Source organism: Atta cephalotes (genome assembly GCF_000143395.1).
Source record: "Atta cephalotes unplaced genomic scaffold scaffold00004, whole genome shotgun sequence".
In the NCBI taxonomy this organism is placed as follows: domain Eukaryota; kingdom Metazoa; phylum Arthropoda; class Insecta; order Hymenoptera; family Formicidae; genus Atta; species Atta cephalotes.
The window spans coordinates 6,545,795-6,570,598 of NW_012130068.1; the positions used below are offsets into that span (position 1 = coordinate 6,545,795).

The 24,804-nt window shown below is 33.8% G+C and overlaps 1 protein-coding gene across 1 annotated transcript; it reads right to left on the reverse strand.

Moving 5' to 3' along the window:
• Positions 1 to 5,166: 5,166 nt before the first annotated feature.
• Positions 5,167 to 24,599, reverse strand: LOC105626019 (protein FAM151B). Its single transcript, XM_012207328.1, has 5 exons — positions 24,554 to 24,599; positions 9,104 to 9,241; positions 6,619 to 6,851; positions 6,393 to 6,532; positions 5,167 to 5,569 (listed from the first exon to the last, which is right to left on the reverse strand). The coding sequence occupies exons 1-5, from the start codon at positions 24,597 to 24,599 to the stop codon at positions 5,167 to 5,169; spliced, it is 960 nt and encodes a 319-aa protein (XP_012062718.1).
• Positions 24,600 to 24,804: the final 205 nt, after the last annotated feature.

The following is a 24,804-nucleotide window of genomic DNA, read 5'->3' on the forward strand; positions in this document are numbered from 1 at the left end:
ATTTTAATCATAATCATAAAATAGTTCGATGCAATGGTCAATAAAAAAGCAAATTGAAGGTAAAGATTTATTCTTTCAACTGCTGTAAACCTCATTTTTATGTGAGTTTTATTTTACGCCTATTTTAGATCTTTGTAAAGTTTGTACAAAGTTTTCAGGTTTGAAGGATATTCATTTGTATCCACATAGCTCCGTAAAAAATCAGTCAAATTGAAATATCAATTACTGAATTTGAAAGTAGAGATTTTAACCTTTAAAATGTTTTTTTTTTTTTTAAACAAATATACTGAGAAAAATTTTTGATTGAAAAATGAGCGAATCGGAAAATTGTCCATTGGTTTGTCCATTTTCAACTAGAATTCCAATCAATTCAATCACACTGTTTTTCGAATATATCTATTACATAAGCACTAATCAAATTCTAACCTAAATGTCGAAATATTTTTTTTTTTACAATAATCAGAAATTCTGTTTACTGCCACCAAAATTTACTTAATCAAATATGTCTTGTTAAAATTAACTGTTATTATTTTTTTCCCGTGCATACATTATCTTACGAAACATTGGATGCATGCAGAGATCAAAATTGCTCTTACGTCGCACAATCATTAAAATATTTCGCGCCAGACTCATTTCCTAAATGTCGGGAGTGAGTTGTGTAACACGCGTTGGAGGTCGTGGCACGGAGGCGGAAAAATTGATTTTACAACGCGGAATCTATCGGTCACGGCACGGCGGCGCGGCATTTAACGTTGGCGACTGTGGATTTCTCTAATTATTTCGCTTTCACGCCCCGTCGCCGTTCATATCCGCATTAATTTGTATATTCACTTGTCGGGACTAGCAAAGGGTGAACAAACAGGCCCTCGTTAACGTCGACTCGTTAAAACGACGATTAAATCACATCTGTCCGACGGAATTTGCGTGGAACGCGTGTAATCGCGAGCCGTAGATTAACAAGGTGAGAAATCCGCTCTTGATTAAATGAATAGCGAACTGGAAGGATAAATTCTCTTTTTAAGAATCTTTTATACGCGTGCCATTTCGAAGAACGCGTTGCGTGATTTTCGCCGTCAGTGATAAAATGAATAACCGCCGTAATCGTAAAGTGCAACGCGCGATAATATTCACGGTTTACTATTTTTTATTACAAAATCGTCTATCGTGAAGCACATTTCGTGTTCTACACGACCGGACGATATGCATTTGCAAGTACTTTATTCTGGCGATAGGACTCGAGTGATCGTCCAGATAAAGAACGTTTACAGGCAGCTTGCGTGGTCATGTGAGGTTTCATCAAGATTTTCGTGAACACGAAACGAGATTAGTCACGCGGATTAGAGCGCGCCTTTCGTGCCAGAAGAGAGACGGACACGAGGTACCGATTTGTTCTACTTACAGAACGTAGCGTGGACCCGAATGCACGTGTAGTTTTTCGTACGACGTCGACTTAAAGATCCGTGTCGCCGACATTATTTCGTTCCGTCTCGTTCCTTTTTATTGATTTCTCGTGCATAAACATTTTTTTTATGTTTTTATACAGCTGACATTCGTGACTCGAAATAATCACGGAATATAAGCGTAACTAATGATTAATTATGAATATTGAAAATTTAATGAAATCAAACTCAAAGAGTTGAAAACTTTTTATTATTAACAATTATGTGAAAAGAACACAAAAAAAACCAGTAGCAACTAAAGATAAATACAACAATTTATACAATTTTATACATAGAATTAATATAATAGTTGAATAAATATTTTATGTAAAATACTTTATTTATAACTATATATATATATATATATAATACATTAATTCTACAATAAAAAACTTGTACAATTGTCATCTTTATGTGCCATTATTATATTTTTCTCTTCAGAGTGAAAACACGTTAAAATGCATGCATTTTTTTCTTTTGAAAAACTCATCTGAAAAAGAGTGATTAATCATTTATCTTTAGAAGTATTACGTATTTATAAATCACAGGTGCTTTATCATATTCATAATGATTATCAATGCTGCCATATTAATTATATATATGTCGTGTAATATTTGCTTTCCTTGATTTTATGAAGTCAACACGTTGGAACATTAATCTTTTATCAGATTATTTGAATATTCCGTACATTGACATGAATGAGATAATTTAATGTCGTGGATCAATGTGAAATATAACTACAAAATGAAATTCCCGGTAAACAAGTTTAGAGTTAAAAAAAAGCTCAGGTCCAACACATTGATATTGTGAATTTACAACGAAAGATAATTTCGCCATTTCTCTATCGGCATGGTTTACGTTTTTTCCGATTTCACGTCTTTCGTCCAAGTTCATCCGGGTTATCGGTGAAGATTGTACTTTTTTTGGGTCACTTTGTCATTTCGAGAAACTTCACTTTCTGTTTGCGATAACCAATTGGATTTGCATCTTTTGTGTGTCACATATAAAGAAATTCTAGGAAACTTCCAGAAAATCTGCTTTATTCTTTACATGGCATATAACACACTTAGATGATTCCGACGTTCGTAAAAGCTCGATCGAAAGCAGATTGCCGCGCGTCCCAAATAGATTTACCATAAGTACTCACGATTTTCTTCGTTACAGAAATAAATTACGTTCAACACGCTAAAAGCAGTCGAGAGGGAAGAGATGGGAGGACCGGGATTCTCAGCTTCAAAGGAAAAAAAAAAGTGCGGAACACCCGCCGTGGTTGCAATCTCCGAGATGCATTTTCGTCTGATGGTTCGCCGCTTCTCGCACACGTAGAAAATCCCATTTTGCACGGCGCACCTGCTGAGTGGCCACGCGAGATGGGCGACGAAGAACGCGTGTCGGAGAAGTCCGATTGTGATAACCGGAATAGCTTCTTCTGTAATCTCAAGGCCGCCGACACTTCGTCGCGCGACCTTTGACACCTCGATCGCGCTCGACCAGCGAGACACCTCCCGCGATATTCTCGCGAATACTCCTCTTCTTTCACCACGTTCACCTTGAGATACCAGAGGTATCTCTGCGAGGGGAAAGTATCCGGTCTTGTCGTTCCGCAAGATTCTTGATGTGTTTCCGCTGTAGTGTTTATCGCAAAGATTAATGCCGTTGGTTTTCTATGAAGTACCATCTGAAAATTTTGTAAACGTTCCCTTGTTTCATGATATACATTTTGAGAATTCATCGTCACCATTTTCCGTAGCGCAAGCGGAAGCGCTTCGAAGATAACTAACAGAACAAATAGCGCGTACCCTATTATAGCATACACCTTGTATCTTAAATGCAAACATCACTTATGAGAACCTTTTAACCTCCTCCAACCTTTTTAATCCCCTTAGTTAACAGGAACAACCCACAGCCAGTAGCTTCTGAAGAAAGCGAGTCTTTGTAATACTCTTTATTGCATCATAAAAATGGAAAATGGAGGTTTAAAAAACGGTAATTGTTATCATGCATAAATTGCACGATTTAGTATATTCAATGTCATACATAAATCTTCCGCATTGCTAGATAAAAACGCATAAAAGAGAATGCCATTGTTATAATGTACGCTTATTCTAATAAATCTCTTAGATTACCCGTAGTGACTATGCGTCGGGCACTTGCATTTCATCTTCACAGATAATTACATATAACAATGACAAATAGACATCCTATTGAATTAGCAAACAATACTAGCTATTTTATTCTACTAATTTGTTACACGATACATAGAATGACACTTATGAGATTGCGATCTCTTAATTTTTGTAGGTTCACTTTAAGCTGGTTTTATTTAACCTGATCTTTATTCATTGAAAAGGGCAAAAAAGATGTTACTGCTAATAAATATATAACAATATATATTTTTTTACATAAAATTAAAATTAAACAACATTCAAACGTTTTAATCTCGCAAATCGAAATATTTGAATTGTTGTCTAAATTTCAATTTTATATAAAAAAAAATATTTAATAATGCTAATTTTTTGCACGATTCGTTTATCTTTTTTGACAAATATAAAGCCCTTTTTAACAAATAAAAATTATTACATGTTTAGGATAGTGTCCATTATTACATGATTAAAAAATTTTTAATTCACTGAGCCTCTGTAGATATTTGTTTTTTTTGTTGAAAAGATTTTTTTTTTTTTCAGATTAAGAGAACTTTATATTAATTCGACAATCAGGATAAATAAATTTAGTCCAGTTTCCTCGATAATTTTGTATGTTTTATTGATTCATTATCAAACGCAGTACGTTCTCGCACGTATACTCCAGTTTTTAAAATCTTTTGAATTTAATATGCAGTTTATATAGAGACTAATATAATTTTTTTGCTGCTCTAAATCGGAGATATGTTAAAACGCAGGTACGGGATGATGAACATTACGAAGAAATATTAATACACAACGAACGCGCGCGCGCACGTATTAATATTTAAAATTACATTTAAAAAAAAGCGTACTCTTTTTATATCGCTGTTTGTACTTCAATAAAAAATTTGAGGACAATATATTAGACGCATGTCCTTCATATGTAACTGTTGTCTTTTATGTAACAAGTATTTCGAATGTGTGATTGGTTGCGTGTATATGTGTGTCTTTGTATGTGTAGTTGCTGCGTTTATAATTGATTTATTAACATATGTATACTGTAATATTAAGAAACTTTTTAGACATTAATTAACAATAGGTAAAGCGTTACTGTTTATCGATAACGGTATTAAAGTTGCTCTCAATATAGTTGAAACGTGTTTACTTACACATATTCTTTTTTTATGAATCTTTTTTATTACCATGTCAGATATATTAAAAAAGAAAATATATTTCATACAATCGGATTGTTTTGCGTGTCATTTGAATGATTCATTTAAGTACAGATTGTATTGATTTTACATTTTCTTTTCTTATAAGATAGAGGGTCTCGCTTGGAAAATATCTCGCTATGGAATTGTTCGCTGCGATGACGACTTCGACGTCGTGAGAGATACGTCATAAGAAATGTAGTCGAATTGGACGAAGATCCGATTAAACGATCGCGATGGCGAACATGAATGATATATGAATGATTATTCGTAATCGGATTTTGTCGTTCGCTCGTATTTTCGTTTTTCCATCGAGAGACCCCTGAAATGAAGGGAAACCCTTCTCTTTTCGAGGCAAATATCTTGTCGCAAATATCTGCTACCTACATCTTCTTACAGCATCCTTGATAGGACCAAAAACACCAGCGACGCGATCAAATTCATCATTACTGCGGATGTCATCGTGGATGCGCTTGAGAGATTGAGTTGGTTTCTCAAGTCTTCTGGCACATCGAGATAGACCTTATCGGTTCCCAATTCTTTGATCAGTTTCGAAAGCTTCGCGACATCGACATAATCGTCCTTCAATGACCAGATTGTTAGGGTTGCATTACCGGTAATGGATGTTGTATTCTTCAATAACGCCTTCATACCATCGATATCATTCGTTGCAAGACCAGCTCGTACTGGATAAGTTACCGGCAGTTTGATATGATTCTCTGTTACAACTTCGACCATCTTCTTGAGATGCTTCATGTTATATCGACCCTCGGTGATGTTGTATTCCTTTCCGTATCTAAAATGTTGACGAATTGCTGAATTTCTATCACACATCATGCCGTGAAAATTAAAATTAGCTTTTGATTGCTTTGTAATGAATGAATTAACATATAATGGATCTAACAAAAAAGAAATTCTCTTGTAATGAGAAAAAAAATTGTTTATTTAATTAAATTAATTATTTATTTGATTAAATTAATTTAGTTATCTTTATTTATTTCCTTGAGTAATGTATACAAGTCAAATACAATATGTTTAACTTAAATATGTACATTTATCATCGAAAGAAATAAAGATGAGCTAAATTAATTTATTTAAATGAAACAAATTTTTTCTCAGTGCGTAAATGTGCTAAATATCTGTGCACATCATTATGTTTATAAAAGCATTATATTTTACTAAAATCTTGTAGATGCAAATAGTATAAATTATTTTTTTAGCTGTTAAATCTAAAAATTGTTTCTTTATTTTATTCAGCCAATTAAGATTTATGCTCAGTTCTATTTATCTTTTTTTAAAATTAGAAAAAAGTAAAGAATAAATTGAACAGAGAATAAAGTTAACATTACATTGGTGAAACCGAGCTGAAGCAATCTTGTTATAATATACGTCTCTAATATTGACGTGCATTCAATATATTTCATATTAGAACGCTCTAAGTTAAATTATCTCCTCTCTCAGGGACTTTATATTTATAACTCCTTTTTTTATAAGAGATCTTGTGCGGTGAGGGTCACATATATTTCTTTGCTTATACGGCTGATTAATTACAAGGTTGCATATTAGAAACTGCTGTTACTCTGTTCGTTGATAGTGCATGTTAATAGTTGTTTACTTACTTGGTTGTCCAACCGATAGAGAGAATAGAGTTTGGTATTTTACTAGCTTCTGTCAGGAAATCTGTTGTGTTAATCAGAGGGTTAGTAGCATTGACTGGTCCACGAAGAATGTCTGCATTGAGGATAACTGGACACTTAAGCTGAACAAATAAATATATTTTTATTTATCATGTTGTAATTACGTACATACTAAATAATTAAGCGATGCATTTATGAGTATACGCACGGATGGTTGAAACTTTCTAAGGATAGGCTTGCTGTTATTGAAAGCTTCATTAGACTTAAAATCCAGCTTGATGCCCTTGCTACCATTATTCATGTTGATATTGAGGAACTCTTCGAGCGATAGATCACTTTCCGTAGCTGGTGGATGCGCCATTATCGGGATTTTATCGGTGGTGGCATTGGTGGCGATATGTTTCCCCATTATGACGTCGCCCTCCAGCATCATGATATCCGCTTTAAAAAGGAAAGTCGGTTGTTCGTGAGTACGTGTGTTTGTGTGCGCGTGAGAGTGTGAGGCAGCAGCCTGGTTGAGACGACCGATTGGGCGGGAGGGTTCCAGGTATGTGCATACACGTGTGGCGAATATCGATCACGCCTAAAGAGGCTGGAAGACTGTCCGATCCATACATCCGTCAGTGCTAACACTCGAACGACCGAAAATTTTAGCTTTGCCAAGACCAAAAGCGCGGCGATAGACTCACGTTAGTTCAAGACTTATGGCACGAAGGGACGTTCGATGTCCCTTTGCAGGCATCCCTTTTTTGCAGGTATTAAAGTGACCATCGCGCTTTGAGGGAGATTTTTGCAGAGGATTTCGAATGAGGGATGAACATAATAAAAAAGACAGTGGGAGATTTATTAGAAACGTGCGATGGATATACAATCAACGTGACGGATTTTGGGTTTTAATACGATTTTCATCATTGAGGCGACGCGCTTAGTCGCTAAATTGAACAACGAAGGTCGAACTTCCGTTTGCGACCACTGGCTACCTTGATGTCTCATTGAGATTCAGCCGAGACACGGATGTGCTTTTCGAAAACTCCACGTCGAACGTGACTGTGTACAAATGACTTGCCTATGAAAGATCCAGTCATATATAGAGGTAGAAAATTTAAATTCGAGAGTTTCTTTTGGATCTTTTTTTCCAAGTGCAAAGTCGAAAGAAATTTCCGGTTATAAGGTAGTTATACTGCAACTTATACTGCATCCATCCTGAATCATGATATGAAATGCGCGCATGTCAGAGAGAAAGACGGCTGTCGAAAAATGTGAGATTAATCTCGATATGACTTATATTTTATACACGGAATCGCGCTTCGTGAAAGCGCTTGAAAGAAATCTCGGGGGATGCAGACATCACGATGTTGAAGCTTTTTCCTTGGCTGTCGATATTTCTGGATGCATACTTTTCAAGGACATCCCGCTATTATTTAAAGCACGCCGATATAAAAATACGCGCCATCGGATGCGGGTTGTGCATACAAAGACGCACACAATCGGACGATATTCATATATGGGAATATCCATGAAAGTGACAAAAGCAAAAAGCGGCCAACATTGAAGGCTAGAGTTGTGCAAAATGCCACGTAGTTCATTAACTAATAATACGTTGACGTCGCATAGAAGTCGATAGAAGTCGCAAACTCGCGGTAAATTAGCATTCTTTCAAAATGCGAACGTTTTCCTCGAAGTTACGTTTCGACTGCATTTCTCATTATCAATATTAAGTTTACCACGAGTCATTTGCAAATAGTTTTGTTTTAGATATCTAAATTGTTTCATATTACTGCAATTTCAGTTATTGTTTTTCGGTTAAATATCGTTAAGCTATATATCACTGTCTGTTGGTGACATTGGCAATCATTTAAAAAATTTTATCGTACTTACTATTATCCTTCGCAATATTATTAATGTAAATAATGTTAATATTAATATTAACTCTCGAGTGGTTGTGTCGTGAAAGCAAATTTCGTTCGAAATAATGTCCACAGAAATTATCTCTCGAATGTCGACTTTTGTGTACATCGTTTTGCATTTAATATGAGATTGCAACGTTGCTTTATTTGAAATCTCCCAAGTTACAGATTTCGTCGGCAGAGCGGAAAATTGAATAAAAAGCGATGAAAAATAACATATATCATCCGCAGTATAAGTCCGCTCAATTATTAACGATACATGTTCACTCTCGACATGCAACGAACCGTATTTAAATATCCAATTGAAATTTGAAGAGAAGCTTGATTTAAAATTAGTACTTTAATGATAATAATGTCTATTAGTATTCTGTCCCAAATCAAATTTTTTTAAAATTCTTTTTTATCTAGATTTGAAGGAACATTTTACATTAAAGCCACGTCAAATATCTTTAAGAGAAACGTATGCAGTTTAATTTGAAGTTAGCTTAATTTAAAGCTAGTATTTTAATGACGTATAATTATGTCTATTAGTATTCTGTCCCAAATTAATTTTTTTACTCTCTTTTATATATAATTCAAAGAATCTTTTAATGAAACCACGCGCGTAGAAACGCGCGTAGAAATCTTCCAGACGATACCGACGTTTCCGGTAAAGCTGTAGTATTTGAACACGCGATAGTAACCAGAGCAGCGTCGTTTGTCTCTCCATTTCTCGAGATACAGTAAACGAAGGACGAAAGGAAGCCCAGGTCGCGCTTCGTGAGTTGCAATCGCCGAGCGACCTACCTGACGCGAGTGCTTTGTCCAATTCCGTCAAGCTGTTGACACCGTGTGCCCAAGTGATTTTCGTGAGATTGCCTTGGATATTGGGAAAGAACTCGCTTGGATAGCATATACTCGAGCAGTTGTTACACATGGCAGTCTCTGAAACATAAGAAACCCATTGACTGTTATTATCAGAGTCGTGTTTCACATTCGCGCGATAGACGGACTTGACCTTCCCTATCGATATCCTCGAAACCGCCCTGACCTATGATCCAATATTCGACTCGTGGTTCACTCCATAATTGAGCGAGAACTCGAGAATTCCTTGCGCGGCGCGGTGACCGTAAACGTAGACGACCGAGAACTCCATCTCTCTGCTCCTCCTATTATGCCGTTCGATCGATAATCATGTTCATTTGTCACGTTCGTTTCGAGAAGCTCCCAATCCAGCCAATAGCATTACAAAACCGTCGTAATCAATGAGAACGAATCCAAGAGATCATCTCGCTGAGAGCAACTGAGATATATTAGGTCTATTTGCGTTGCTTGCACTTTTTGCTTTTTTTCTTCAACATCCGAATATACAGGGTGTCCGGTAAAGATCGTAACAGCGCTTAGATTCCTAAGATTATTTTGGGATATTCTAATACCAAAATGTCGAGATTATAATAGTTGTCAATTATAGCATTTAAAGCTAGCGAATTATATACCGCTTAAAGTTCGCGCGTTAAGATATACAAAGCAAAATGCCAATCACCTAAACGAACTTTAGGCGATACGATTCGCTAACTTTAAATGCTTATAATTAAAAAATTATTATAATCTCACATTTTGATATTAGAAGATTTTTGACTCAAAATGATCTCAGGAATGTATTCTTAAACGTTACTACGATCTCTATCATGACATCCCGTATATTTATCTCATATTAAATAAGTCCAACAATTTTTGGGGATTTCAAGCAACACGAACAAGTCCATTATTTCTTCCGGCAACTCTTTCGTGTTTTTTTGTTCTCTGCTTTAATTTGCTTGATAGCATGGATACATACAGAAGCAAGTTACATACAAAGCTGCGACCACATTAGTCAGAATGAATTAATAATGGAATTGCGTTGCAATTTATGTCGTTGCGCATTTGTGGAGAATTCCACGGTTCTTTTTCCCCTGTGGATTAGATCATTTCCGGTATATCTCAGGGGCCATGTGGCAAGCAAACTTTGCGCACGCCGAGTGACCTCTCTCGAGCAGATTGGTCTTCTCACCGAGTCTTTTTGACAGTATAATTTTTTATAAACAACCAACAACCGTTGCATCATGGGGGAAAATATGTTTAAAAACGAATTATGCTTTTATTTTTTAATTTTGCGAGAATTCTCACAGAAAAAGAAGAGAAGTTTCGCAATAAAATCATAAATATTAAGCCATTACTTTTTGGCTTTTATAAATATAAATTAAAAGTTTCTTTCTGTTATCGTCAAGAAAGAAAATTATAACAAAAGTTTTGCAGACGCGTTATACTCGACAATGCCAGAGCGTCATTTAAAGTCTAGTGCCGATATTGACTGTAGTAAGAAAGTTTCAGGCTAATCAGCTTACGATTGGAAGGCAGTGCTTGTTCCTTGTCTATTATCAGCTTGCAACTAAAGCATAAAAACTTTGCGACGATTCCTTTTTCAGGTTTTTTCCTACATAGTCCGCAGATTGGTATGATTAAATTACTAGGTATGCTCGTTAGTTAAGTTGTTCGAAATTTATTTTCTATAGACTTCTCTAAAAAAAAAAGTCTCATGAAAAATCGATAACCATACAGCCGCGCCGATGATTCTGGCTGATTCGTTTCTAGTCCAACGATCATGGGGTGAATCTAGACTCATCCTAAACAATAAAGACATGTTGAACCAATCTTTTTAAACATTAATAACAGCATTTTGTTCGTACATTTCCGTTGCATTTTTTTATAACTAATAATCGTCATTTAATTCATTAATACTACGAGTGTATATCTTCTCTCTTTTTCTCTTTTTTTTCTAATCTATATATATATATATATATATTTATAATTTATCTCAAGCCTGCCCAATTAAAAATTTTTATAAATAGATAGATTAGGTCTGTTCAATTTTAGCTGCGGAACTAAAATGCAAAGTCATCAATGCAAAAATGATAAATATGAGTAAGATTTCGGAGACTCTAAAGGGTTGATAAGTGTCGTTTAGACACGTTTTATAGTCCCCGAAATCTTACATTGATTTTTGTTGCGTTGATGGTTTTGTGTTTTGGCTCCGCAGCTAAAATTAAATAGATCTGATCTATCTCTTTATAAAAATTTTTAATGAACAAGAAGAATTTTGAAAACAATATACGTACAGAAACATCATTAAATTAAAAAATATTTTTATTTATAGGAGAGTTGTAGAGAGAATGCGCTACATAACAATAACGAGCTTAATTTACTTATGGAAGAACTGTTGTAAGTGAATTGCATTTGAACAATGACACAACAATGTACCATAATAAAGTTAGCGGGCACTCCCAGGTTAATGTAATGACGTTTCTACGGAGAGTTAATACCTTTATGTGTTTTAGACATACGATACTAAGAGAATGACTCAGCAAATAGTACTTGAATTGTTCACGCAATGACTTATTTTGAGTTACCTCGTTATCTATGCTTAGAGTAGCAATTTTTCGAATATTACCTTTTTTAAATATTCGAATTACTCGAAAAAAACATTGGATTTACCCGTACACTTTGTTCTTGCCAAAAATCTGAACTCTCCACTACATTCCAACAGCATATACATATCGCACCCATACATATCGCCGCTACAATGTCTTTGGAACGACCGTTTCCGGCCCGGCGATCTCACATAGAGACCATACTGTGTTCAAACCGGTCTGACTATGGGGGAAAATCTTAAGCGGGTCTTCGTTTTTGTTACCAACGGTCGAGGTTCGCTCACGTGACCGAACGTTATGGGATCGAGGCAATTGAACTGACCTCGACCGAGCTCACACTGACATAAATTTCTGATTGAAAGTGAAACGAATTAGAAATTCTAATCAATCAGATTTCTAGTTATCTCAACTAGAATTATAATAGATTCAACCAGAAAATTATGTTGTCTATTTTCATTAGAATTTCAATTAATCAGCAATCAGATAGACTGTTTTTCGAAGCAAACTATTCGGTCGGATAGTTAGTTGTTTGTTCGTTCAAGATGCAATGTTTTGTAATAATAGGACACGTCATTGCACTACGTTTTCCGGGAACCATGTTTCTTCGTATTAAAAGGAATATTCTAGTACGTGAAAAGAATAAACATTTGTTTCAAAATATAACATAATGTGATATAAGCACATATATTAGATGTTACAAATATCTGATATATGATTATACTTCAATCATTATAAATATCTCGATATAACGGAGATTTCCAAATTTTTTTTCAATATATTATTATTTTCAATATATTATTCTCTTATTTATACTGATTTTTAAGAATTTACATTTTTATGGTATAAAATCTTAATTATAATTAAGATTTAATTCTTATATTAAATTCTTGCAAAATACTATAAAATATCCTCTTATAAGATTACATTTTGTGCTCTGTACTTGTTTATTAATTAATTTACTGAAACTGTCTTTGTCAAGCATTTTCATTTTTACAAAGTACACACTTTTTACAGTCTCGCAAGCTCACATTCTCTCTATTCAATTTTTCACATGTTCGATTACATATTTTTCTCGGTCATGTATACTGGAAATTCTTATTCATCATATTATAATTTATGCGATTTGCGTAAAATATAAATAAGAGGACATTAAATCCAATTTAAAAATTCAAAATTATTGAATTAAATCTTGAATCTATTATTTCATAATTTTCTAATTGCATAATCTATTACTTGTCTTTTTACTTAGCTTTATCGATATATGTCAAATGTGAAACTGTCAAGCTGTCAGATCAAGCTGCTTTTCTCAAATAAACAATCAAATAAACAAATGATACGACTTGCATGCACCTTGAATACGTTCAAATTGATGCAACTTTATGTATCAAAATATTTACGTCACAACAAGTATTCGAAGTATCTTTATTAATCCGGAAGTGTACAACTTTTTAAATATTGCCGTCATACTATAATATACAATTTGCAACAAAACATACGCAACATGCTATGTTTGTTTATTTATAATATAATGTGCGCTACAATAAAATTTTTTTACAAATGGAAATATCCATTATATATTTGAAATAACGAATCAGTTTAAATTGAAAGTATAAATTCTGGTTGAGATTCATTGACTGATTTTAATTTTGAGACTAAATTCCTTATAGTAATGAATAATATTCGATAGTAGTACCGAAAGTAATAAGCAACAATTTTTTTTATAAATTATAATTTTTTGTTATTGAAAAGCTACATTATTTTAATTTCCGGTCTTTTGTTTAGTTTTCTATAATCTTCATTTCTTTGTATATATCTTCGCCATTCTGGAATATTTCCTTGCGGTAGATCTCCGTTCGTATTCAAAGACAGTTATAGATTGTTATCCTGTAACGTTGGCCTTGTATCTAGTTTTTCACGAAAAAGATAGTAATCGATGAAGATCCTGCCAGAACAGGATTGTAAGAAAAAAGGAAGAATTTTCTACCGCGTTTTCTCGATTTTTAGTGAAATGGTCGCAGGAAGGTCGAGCATTGTGTTGTAGGACAATTTTCCCTGTAGGAGAACATTGGCGACAACATGCTTTGTGAAGCAGTGTCACTGATTTCAGGCAGCTGCAATGGAGTTTTATCGCAAGGCAATATTCAAGACTGGTGGAAAAAAAGTACATATAGAAATGAGAATTATGTAAAAAATTAATTAAAAAATCTGTAGATTAAGATGACACTTGGTTTTTAACAAGAATCTTAATTTATAAAAAATGATTGCTTATTACTTTCAGTATGATCCTCGTATTTTGTGATGAGAATATATATTTACGTATAGAGAAATTATACGTTAGAAAGAAAAGAAAAAAACGATATTCAACAAGGAAATAACCAATCGAGAAAATAACTAATAGTTCTCTGTTAATATGAAACATGATAACGTGACAAGTATATTCTCCTATGAAGATTGGAAAACTACATATTCTAAAAAATAGCGATATCTGTATAGTTCTCATTGTATTGGAGGGGGAATCCTATTATTTTGGTTAAAAACATGACAAAATTTGGGAATTTTTTTTTAAGGAATTAGTAAATCGATCATGTAAAATTTCTATCATGTTTTTATTTATGTTTGAATAACTTCTAGTTTTTCTTTTATTAAATTTTAATAATAAATATGAAAGTTATTAATGATGGAATATGACGTCCCGCAAAGTTCGTCGTCCACTGAATGTGCACGATATTAATCTTCAAGTAATCTGAAACATAAAAATCAAACGACATATTATTTTATACATACATAATTTCAGTTTGATGAATTAAAAATTAAAAAAAAAAAAAAAAAAAAAATTTTTTAGCAGAATTGGTGAGTTTTCAACTTAGAACTATAAATTTTATTGTCAAAATTCGCCCATTTTTTTATTACATAAAGAATTATTTATTTAAATTATATAAATATTTTTTAAAAATTAAAAGAAAATGTGTAACTTATCAATATTCTGGTTCATCAAACGATAAAGTAATGTTTGCTGAACAGGCCAAATATAAAGATAATCAGTTGAGTAATTACAAAAATATCGTGCATACCACTCGCAAAAGTACTGTTTTGAGAAAACGGCATTTAAAGTTTTAAGTTTAATTTAGGTAAATATATCAAGTACTTACATTTTATTTTTGCTACTCTGCTATCCCAGAGGCCTTTTAATAGTTCTTCCTCATCTTCATAGAAGTAATTTAGAACCGTCTGGTCGTTTCTTCGTTTTATTCGAGCTTCTTTCGTAGTCTCAAGAGTCCGTCGCGTTGATGTCGCGCGTTACAAAATATTTTGGCGTTTTCTCCTATAATTTCTATCATTGTCATAATTTTAATAACAGCATAAAAGCCTTCATTAAAAATTCCGGCTGCTAAATAAGCCGCGATTTTTCAATCATTTTTGCTCCACAATGAAGATGCTTAGGCGCGAATTGCCAGACTGTAGAGTTATAACTCTCATTATTATTTTGTGTTTCACCACCCAAACATCTTTCTATAACAATTCTCGTGATGACAAATCTTCGAAAATTGGCTTTATGGCTTGCTGAACATCTTCATGAAATGGTTCGTGATCGAATTCATGAAGTGTTACTACTTTCGGCGCCATTTACACCAACTATTTGATCCCACTGGGCAATACATGCTATGGATTTTCATCTCTGTCGAGATCTAATATGTCGTGATAAAATATAGCCACACAGCATTGTACATGTCATCAACAGAATCTGGATGTCTTCTGATTGTTAATCCGTAATAAATCGTTAATTTTTGTATTAATTTATTAGTTAATTTATTTTTTCCTCCAAGTTTATGAGTTTTTTTTATATTTCTTAACCGTGAACTCATTTACTTCTCCACATGTCCTACGCATTCTTTTTCCTTCATTTGTAAATCATCATCATAAGGATCATTGTCTAATAGAGCTATAAAAGTTTTAGAATCTCCATCACCAATGTAATAAGCATACTTGACTTCCAACATTTGACGATTGAACATTTCTTTTACGGCGTCAACTTCTCAGCTGATCCATCATGATTTGCAGTACATTCTTCTGTGTGATTTTCTTTCCAAATTTCATATTCCGGAGTTTTAGATTTCTATAATTCTATAATAGATTTCTATAATTTATAAATATGACAATAAGCAGATTTTACAAGGAGATCAATCACTTTGTTTATATATTTTCCAATAAGTATCATGATTCCAAATAATGAACTGAAGCCTCTTTTCTTCCACGTTCCATCACTAGAAACAATTATCTCAGTTATTGATTTACCATTGTTCAGAATTTTTAATTTTTTCCTCTTCTACTTTTTTCTCAAAATATCAAAAATAGCTTTTGCTCCAATATAAATATTTTCCATAGCAGCATAGTACAAAGAGTTACTATCTTGAGATAAATCCATGAGGCCACAAAATAAATTTATATCTTCTCTATCAACGCCCAATCTCATGACGAATACAAATCTTCTATTTATATCATACGATTTATTGTCTATCGAAGGACAGGAATTTATATATTTTATATTACACTTGCATTGAACTGCTATTTTAAAACCTAAACCTCGAGCATTAGATTCACCGAAACTTGTTCTTTGCACTCTTAACAAATAACAAATTGAGAAATTGCAGTAAAGACCGCAACAAGAAAGCGATGATACAATAACCGTGACCTGAGTCCACTATAATTTCCTTGAGTTTTGAATCATTTTTCTGCTGATGTACTTGCAAATGAAGTATCCGTTTCCCGAGTGTGAATATTACCCGTGAATATTACCGTGAATTTTATTTTCTTTGGTCTGCTAGCACGTTCATGCGTGTCCCGTGAATGTTTGCGATCCATTTCTTTATTTCCGTGTGCGTCAGTTTCACTCGGAGGTTAAACGACTACTGAAAATTTTATTGTTGAATAACACAACTAGACTAACTTGACCTGACCCTTTGTACTAAAAACAAAACTGGAGCAGCTGCCAACCGTTAAAAATCTTATACCTGCGTTCAGCCAGGTGCTCGGTTGAGCACTCGATCAGTAATAGCTCATATCTCTAGAAGTTTTACAAATTTCAATACAAAATAGAGATATTCTTAAAATATTAAACTAACAGATTCCGTTAAAAAAATGATTTTTTTACCCAAAAAATAAGATTCCCCTTAATATGTAACGTGATAAAAGCGTATTCTTCTACGAAGATCGAAAAACTACTCATTCTAAAAAATAGCGATATCTGTATAGTTCTCATTGTTGGAGTTAATACCATTGATTTTAAATTCACACTATGGCGGTGTTGATATTAGGTAATACCAGACACTGCATGGATGTTAAATCCACACTGATAGTTTTTAGAATGTAGGAAATGAAATGATTATAAAATATTTCCTTCCTGTTCCGCGTGAAATTTTGTTTAAGACTTTCGATATTTGTAAACCGAACGTCGAATCTTATCATGTTCGTCTCATCGGAGAATGTCAAATGTCATGAACGGTATATCGGCTGTCTTTCAGCTGTGCAACGTTTCGAGCGACGCTTTATCGCGGTACGTATTTTCTTAGCTTGTACACTGATGTGACCTATCATAAGGATATGACGAGGATGCAGGGGATATTGAGTCGGGTTTCCAACCCCGCGAACGAGCATCATCGACGTGGCCGCCTACGGCTTCGCGATACAAGAGAATCCAATGTCCGCGTAGGCTGATAAAAGCATCTTTCACGCGTCACTACGCCCCGCAGAGTTTGCAAATAACCGCGACTACTGCCGATCTCTCTTCCGTTTAAAACACGCTTTCGATGGCTCGAATTGTTTCGCCGGCGAGGCGGATCCCGAGAGCGGGTTTTGCCTTACAATTATAGTCAGCCAGCTGACAAAGCGTGACTTATGGCCGCGTTTTACCGCGGAACTTAAGTCTCGATTAAGGTGAGAATCGACCGATTGAGAACAGCAATTTGGAACTTCGAACGAAATTTGATATCTCGGATTTGCGTAACGGAATTTCGCGTCAGCTAGTTTAGTTCTTTATGGAGAATCACATTAGGTCGCGAATTATCTGAAACTTTCATGAGAATTAAAAACTTTTTTGATGTATCCGGTATTTCTAATCTTTGTAAATGGAAAACAGAAAAAAGTCATATAGCTTTTTAATTTTTATCTTTAAATTGTATTCTTCGAAGTCAATGTATTTAAATTCTCGATTTTAAATAATTGTTCATATAATATAGTAATCGATGACTCAATCGATATTTGATTACCTTCCAAGACGAGAAATAAAGTTTCAGGTATTAAAGATCATTATAAACTGTATAATGTGTGATTATTATATTAAGATAAATGTTCTGGCATCAACAAGAAGTACAAATAAGACGAATTCTGATCATATGAATCAGAATTTTGGGTTTTATCGCAATTGAATGTATGGTTATCTCGACTAGAATGTTTGATAGGTTTATCTGTAAGAATCCGATTTGTATCTGTCTGGTTGAATCTGGAAAAATTCTAATTAATGCAACAAGATTTTTTTTTAAGTATGATTCCATGACACAAACTGTCAAGGAATGATTTATGTATGTCATGAGACCACACAAATGTACTATTAAATTGATGATAAACGAATAATACATACTGTACGATGAATAGCTGACTTGTCACACTTCGAGCTGTTTAAACTGACAAGTATATATTTTTAAGTAAAGTGTGATATATCGCGCGTCCTTCTCTAATTCTCCATTTCTATTAATGTAGACTTTATCTCGATTTTACTTACTGTTTATCTTTTTCTAGTTCTAAGAATAAGAAAAAGATAAAGATGAGTTAAATAAAGATGAAAGTTAATTTATTTTAATAAAAGTGAAATTTAATTATTCCAACATTTATCGAATTTTTTCGCGCAAGATTCTGGTAGCATCAGAAGTACTTTGGCATCAGCAGATATTAACTGTGATTAATATGCATTCGCAATTACAATGAACTTCAATGCAACGTTTTGCGAATTTACGCGACACAATGTATTCAATACTGTTGTAGAGTAACACGACGAATACTAATTTAACTTGCAGATACATCGATTGATTTTCGGAGTACATGCTGTGTCCTGTATATGCTTGCATATTGTAATGTTAATATAATACTTCATGCTTGTATCATATTGTAATGTTAATATAATACAAAAATTAAAATAAGAAGTATTTGTAATCGATCGACTAAGACTAAACAAAAAATTTTGGTTGTTGATTTCGAATGTAAAAGTTTGATAAAGTTTTTGGAATTTGACCTCGGACACGTATAGGATATTGATATCGTGTTTGATATTAAATCTCACTTTATCAAATAATCCGATTAATTATGTAAGATATGATTACTCGACAAATTCAAACGTTATACACGCGTAATAATAAATTCAATGATTCTTTTTCGATTGCAACTAGATGGAAACCGAGACAGTACGGATAATTTAACATTAAATCATTTTTACCTTGTATGCAAAAAATAGAAAAAATTTATTTTTTTCTATTATATATATTATAGATTATATTGAATAAATTCACATTTCATCGTTTTATTGTTGCACTGTTTAAATAAGCTTGCATAAAAGGAGCATTTAAAACATTTTTATATTTTTTTCTAAAGAATCTTTTTGTTCAATGATCCATACCGGTTCTCACGCAACGATTGCGTTCTGATTTCAATAGTTTACGTTCGAGCGTAGATTCACATAATCGATTCGTTAACGTTGCTAAAGTCAATGACCGTATTTATGAAGCCGGAGAAAATTTCCAATCTATATCTCAGTCGAATTCACGTCGGCTCGGACACGCTCGTCAGATACAGGGAGAAGTGCAAATGTACTTGCACTATAGCTGCAGCATACAATCAAACGATGAGTGCTCTGCTTCGCTTATCACGGATAAATACGTTTTTATCAGAGCAGTTTTTTCCATTTCATGTAGATTGTATTATTTCGAGCGAGTTCTATGCAGGTAACGTTAAATGACGATATCACGACCAATGACTCACGATTCCTTTGCTTCAGATAAGAAATTCTGTCTTCATGCCTATAGATATCTCTACATACAAAATGTATTTCCTTTATCGATGATTAATGATAAAAAACATGAATCAATGAATAAATTATAATATAGTCACGTGATACTAAAAAGATTTTATTCTCTTTTCGGATAAGTATTCCTTGATAATTAATTTGCAAAGAATTCAGGAGTTTAAACACCGTGTCGTGAAATTCCTTTACAACACGCTACGTAAAAATAACATCACAATCCAATGTTGAGATTTGTTGTGCCTTTCTTCATTGTTTAGCGTCTTGATATAATAATATTATTTACGACGATTGTATTCCCTCCATTCACTTTGTATAATCAATGACCAAAGCAATTTTTGTTTCTCATTATTGTTAGTAAATGTGTTTTGCTGTTATAACGAAATGTAATATGCGAACATTTGTTATCATTTCTACGTTGATGTTTATACCTGCGCAAGTATAACCATAATGGCTTGCGACACGTAATAAATCAATATTGTTTATGAATTATTTATAATTATATATAATGTTGAGACATTTATTATAGTACAAATCATAACGAGATTTCCGCTCGAAACGAGCATTTTTTAATCGAGCGTTTTGAAATCGTGTACAATTGTCTTAAGTTGTAAATTTAATAAATATATGCAAGATTAATAAACAGTTAAATTATTGTAATTGCCACCTAGCTGTTTATTCTGTTTATTATTTATTTTTATAACGAGACATCACTAAAGTTTTAATCTTTTCTACACTACTATTAATAATTCTATAAATAATATTAAGTTATATCCAATTTGAATTTTTTAAAATTATTTCTATAAGTCACCATTGCTCCTAATCTGTATATCATTAATTTAATGGACTAAAATAATGGAATTAAACAATTTAATTAAAAAAAATATATTAAATTTCATTTAAATTTCATTTATTATTTCCTAACTGCATACACTAACGTGAACGTTGTTTACTTCAAAATTAATCACAGAAATGACTTGATTTACATTTTGATACGCATAAGTTCAAAATTAACAAACTGCTATGTAACGCAAGGAATCAGATTACCATTGCTCCTTTGATTTTTAACAGTATATTCAAGTAAAAAAATATCTAGATAAAACTGGTTACTATGTCCAGAAATTTTTTACCATTTTGAATTTACTGTAACTATCCACAGTAAGTGGTCAGAAAATATTGATTGGGAAGAACCGGTTAAACAAATAGCTAGAAACTAACCAGGTCGAAACTAAAATAAATGATAACTCAGTAAATGATAACTATAATACGCTAATTGTTCGCGTGTGTCAGGCGGCTTTTTTATCGGTAGTGTCCTCGAAAAAAGTATACATATTCTTCGGTCTTAAAGAAAAACATCCTATTTTTATACGGTAACTTACGTTTTTCATTATTGCGTTGCTTTGAAATTTTGAGATCGAAATTTCCGACTAGAAGAAATTACACTAGCCTTGTTATTTTTATATCTTCCTGTGCGCTTACCGCATAAACCGCGGGCGTACAGGACAAGCAAAGGTGTGCTAAAAACAGTTTATTTTCGTACTATTTTTGCACGATATGTAAGTTACATGCCACCATCGCCATGGTCACGGCGTTAATCTATTTTTGCGGACGCTTTATAAGCAACAGTCATGTTAGCTATCGGATCGTATGCTTTGAGAGTACCAATTGCCCTCCCTTCGAGCGACAGGTGTTGACACAACGAGAAAATGTATTTGAAAAATATTTGTTCTCACTTGAATAGCAAACGATTACGTAATTGTTTCGTTGACAGATCAGTCGATTTGCACATCAGAAATGAGAGACAAGCATTTTCTCGGAGAGGAAACAAGAAATTGAAACAACAAAACGAAGAAATTGAAAAAAATATGTAATAAATGTCTTATGACCTACTTACATATATGAAGATAAAAACAGAAAGAAACGGACGGAAGGAAGCGGCGCGCGTCAGTCGTTCACGGTAAATATTGTCTCTATGTGTGTGTCCCGGGATTAATTGTACCTTCCTTGCGCAATTAAGCAACGGGTAAAATTAAGGGCTAATTTAATGTAAGATGCTAAAGGCTGATCGAGCATGCGGATATATATGTCGACCGACGTGCGTCACCGTAGAGATTATTATTAGCGATCGATTGAGAGACGGATTGAGATGAAGAGGATATATTATATGTCATCGTTTTACTTCTTTTAAATCCTATAAACTATTCTCTCAGTTTGCAAGAGTTAATACGGCAAAAATTAAATTCATCTCTCGAGAAATCCTGTTATGATGTAACAGCAGATAGCTGTGTGAGTGAAAGAAAATTTACGAGGATAATACACTGAAAAGAAATGTACTAAACTTTAATAAATACTTATTTGAAAATAGTGCCAAACATTTACTTACAGTAAATAAATAATTAATCAATAAAAAAATTATTATTAAATTAAATTAATGGTTCTTGCATCAAATGAATACATCATTATATTTAGTAAATATTAATTGGTACTATTTAAATAAACGATTTACTAAAATTTAGAATATTTCTTTTCAATCTTTCGAAAGTGAGCAACAATTAGGATTTTTTTAAATTAAAAAATCAATGTCATTTTAATCTACAATCTTTTATTTTTAATCCCTTTTCTTATACATTTCTTTCTCACTATTCTAAAAGTTTGAATGTTCTCTTGCGGTGGAACTCTGTTTTCTTCCGACGACAGTGGCGCTATTTTATGGATTGCCTCCATCATTTCATAACGTTGGCCAACCTTCTCTTGGAAGGAAGATCATCCTGCAACACTAATACTCGGTCCCAACTTCGTTCATTGACCTCACACAAAATTGAGAAAATGGGGTAGGAAATTCTTTCATATCCCTCCTACAGTCTCGCTTCGGCACCCTCAGATTACCTTCTTCGGTTTAGTGAAGGATGTAAGGCCAACGATACATCCACAAAGCAGTGCATCACTTCGTTAGCAGTTAGGACGAAAGGAAATTTTCTACAACGGAATATTCAAACTTCCAGAATGGCGAGAAAAATATATATGAAGAAATGGGATTAAAATATTAAATTAATTAAATTAAAATGTAGATTAAAATGGTTTGCTTGGTTTTCCAATAACATAAAATTTTAATTTATAAAAAAAACTGTTTATTACTTTCGATTTGACCCTCTTAATTGATTACAATCGGCGTTAACTGAAGTTGCTGCCAATATTCCTTTCAGACCTCGTTATTCCATAATCTCTCGCTCTGCTTATCTCTAATTGAGGCAATGTATATCGCAAGCTAATCAAAACTGCAAAACTTTCTGTTCTGCGTGAAGAAATAGCTTTCCATTGAAATTATTCATTTGCTCGTCGCGACGTCGAACATGCCAAGATATTTGAATCGACGTGATCTATAAAAAGCTTCGGTCGTAAAGTCACGATCCGCTGAGCGATTCGCTCGTCCAGATTTACAATGATCCACATCGATTTCATTGTCTCGTCGTGGGAGAATTTTTCGAACTTTATCTGATTTCCACTTGTAAAATTGAACAGAGCAGTGATGCGCAACTGCGACCTGCTTGTGAATTTTTAATAATCCGCCTCATAATCGAAAATATAAAATAACATTTTCTATTTTTTACAAACAAAAAATGAACATTATGCGATCTGCAAGATTTGATCTATTTCTGAAAATGACTGTTAAAAAAATGGCTCTTTGAAAATGACTCACTAAAAGGTTGCGCATCACTGAAAAGAATTCCGAACACAGGACTACGTCAAAGTGTCGGCTTTGAAAACTCCACCCAACTTCCCCCGAACGTAAACTTTACCTTACTCACACGACTTAACACTCGGAGAAGCTCTTTCTTCTGATAGACAGGCGAGGAGAAGCAGCGCGACAAAAAAAGAAAATCGATACGTCTATTAGAGGAACGTTTGGTTTTTCGATGAGGCGAGGCCACGTTTTACGACGTCGCGGTCGAGAAAGATACTCCAGATCTCGATATCACGATCTGCTGAGTGTCAGACTCACCGTCGTACAGGATGCGGCTTTAAAATAGGATCGATACACAACGTTCGGTTTTGCGGAGCTATGTTTCGAATTGCTTGCCAGCGACTAAGATCATTCTCGCACGGTGATTTATGTTCTCCTGCCTGAACGTAACGGCTGTTATGTTCTAACATAAGCGAACTAACATAAGCTGTCAACAAACTAGGTTTGCTTCACATATATTGTCGCTTGAGACCGAGAAATATATCTAATATATTTCTATGAACGAACATTCATCTCAATAATATTTCTAATTATCGGACTAACGTATAAAATACTGTTTCTATTCAGAATAATAAATGAAGCTCTGGCTTTAATAATATATTATCGCATATATCTCTCAATATTTTTTTAACAAATAAAATAACACGAGTTTAAATTATTATTCGCTAATAACTGACTCCAAAAAAAAAACGACCTTTGTCCCACAATAAAAATCCGTCATTTATTTTTGGAGCATGACATTTACCCCCTTTCTTCACGGAAATCTAATATTAGCTGATTGTCTCGAAAGACAGCAATTAATTACTTATTTGGAGCACCAACCAACATTGCTTTTAATACTTAAAATAAATAATTAATTATCGTCTTTTAGTACTTTTATTCGCCAGTATTAGATTTGTTTAAAGATTCACGGAAAAACGTCTCGTTCGAATACGTCTCAGTTCTGTTCTAAACGTATTATAAAACGGCTACGTTCAACTTACGGATCACCGCCAGCAGTACAATCGTCAGAATCGTGGTGTTCGCCATGGTTCTCGTCCTCGAAATTTCGATGGGGTGGCTAACAAAGGAAGGGACGGGCAGAGAGAGAAATGATGGTTTCAGAGAGAGATAGAAAGACACACAGCCCGGAGAACGACGCGGCTTTCCACGGCTCTCGACCCGGTCAACTCGGCAGCCTCGAAACGACTGACTTGACTGTCTCTACAGGAGCGGGAGCACGAGCGGTCGACCG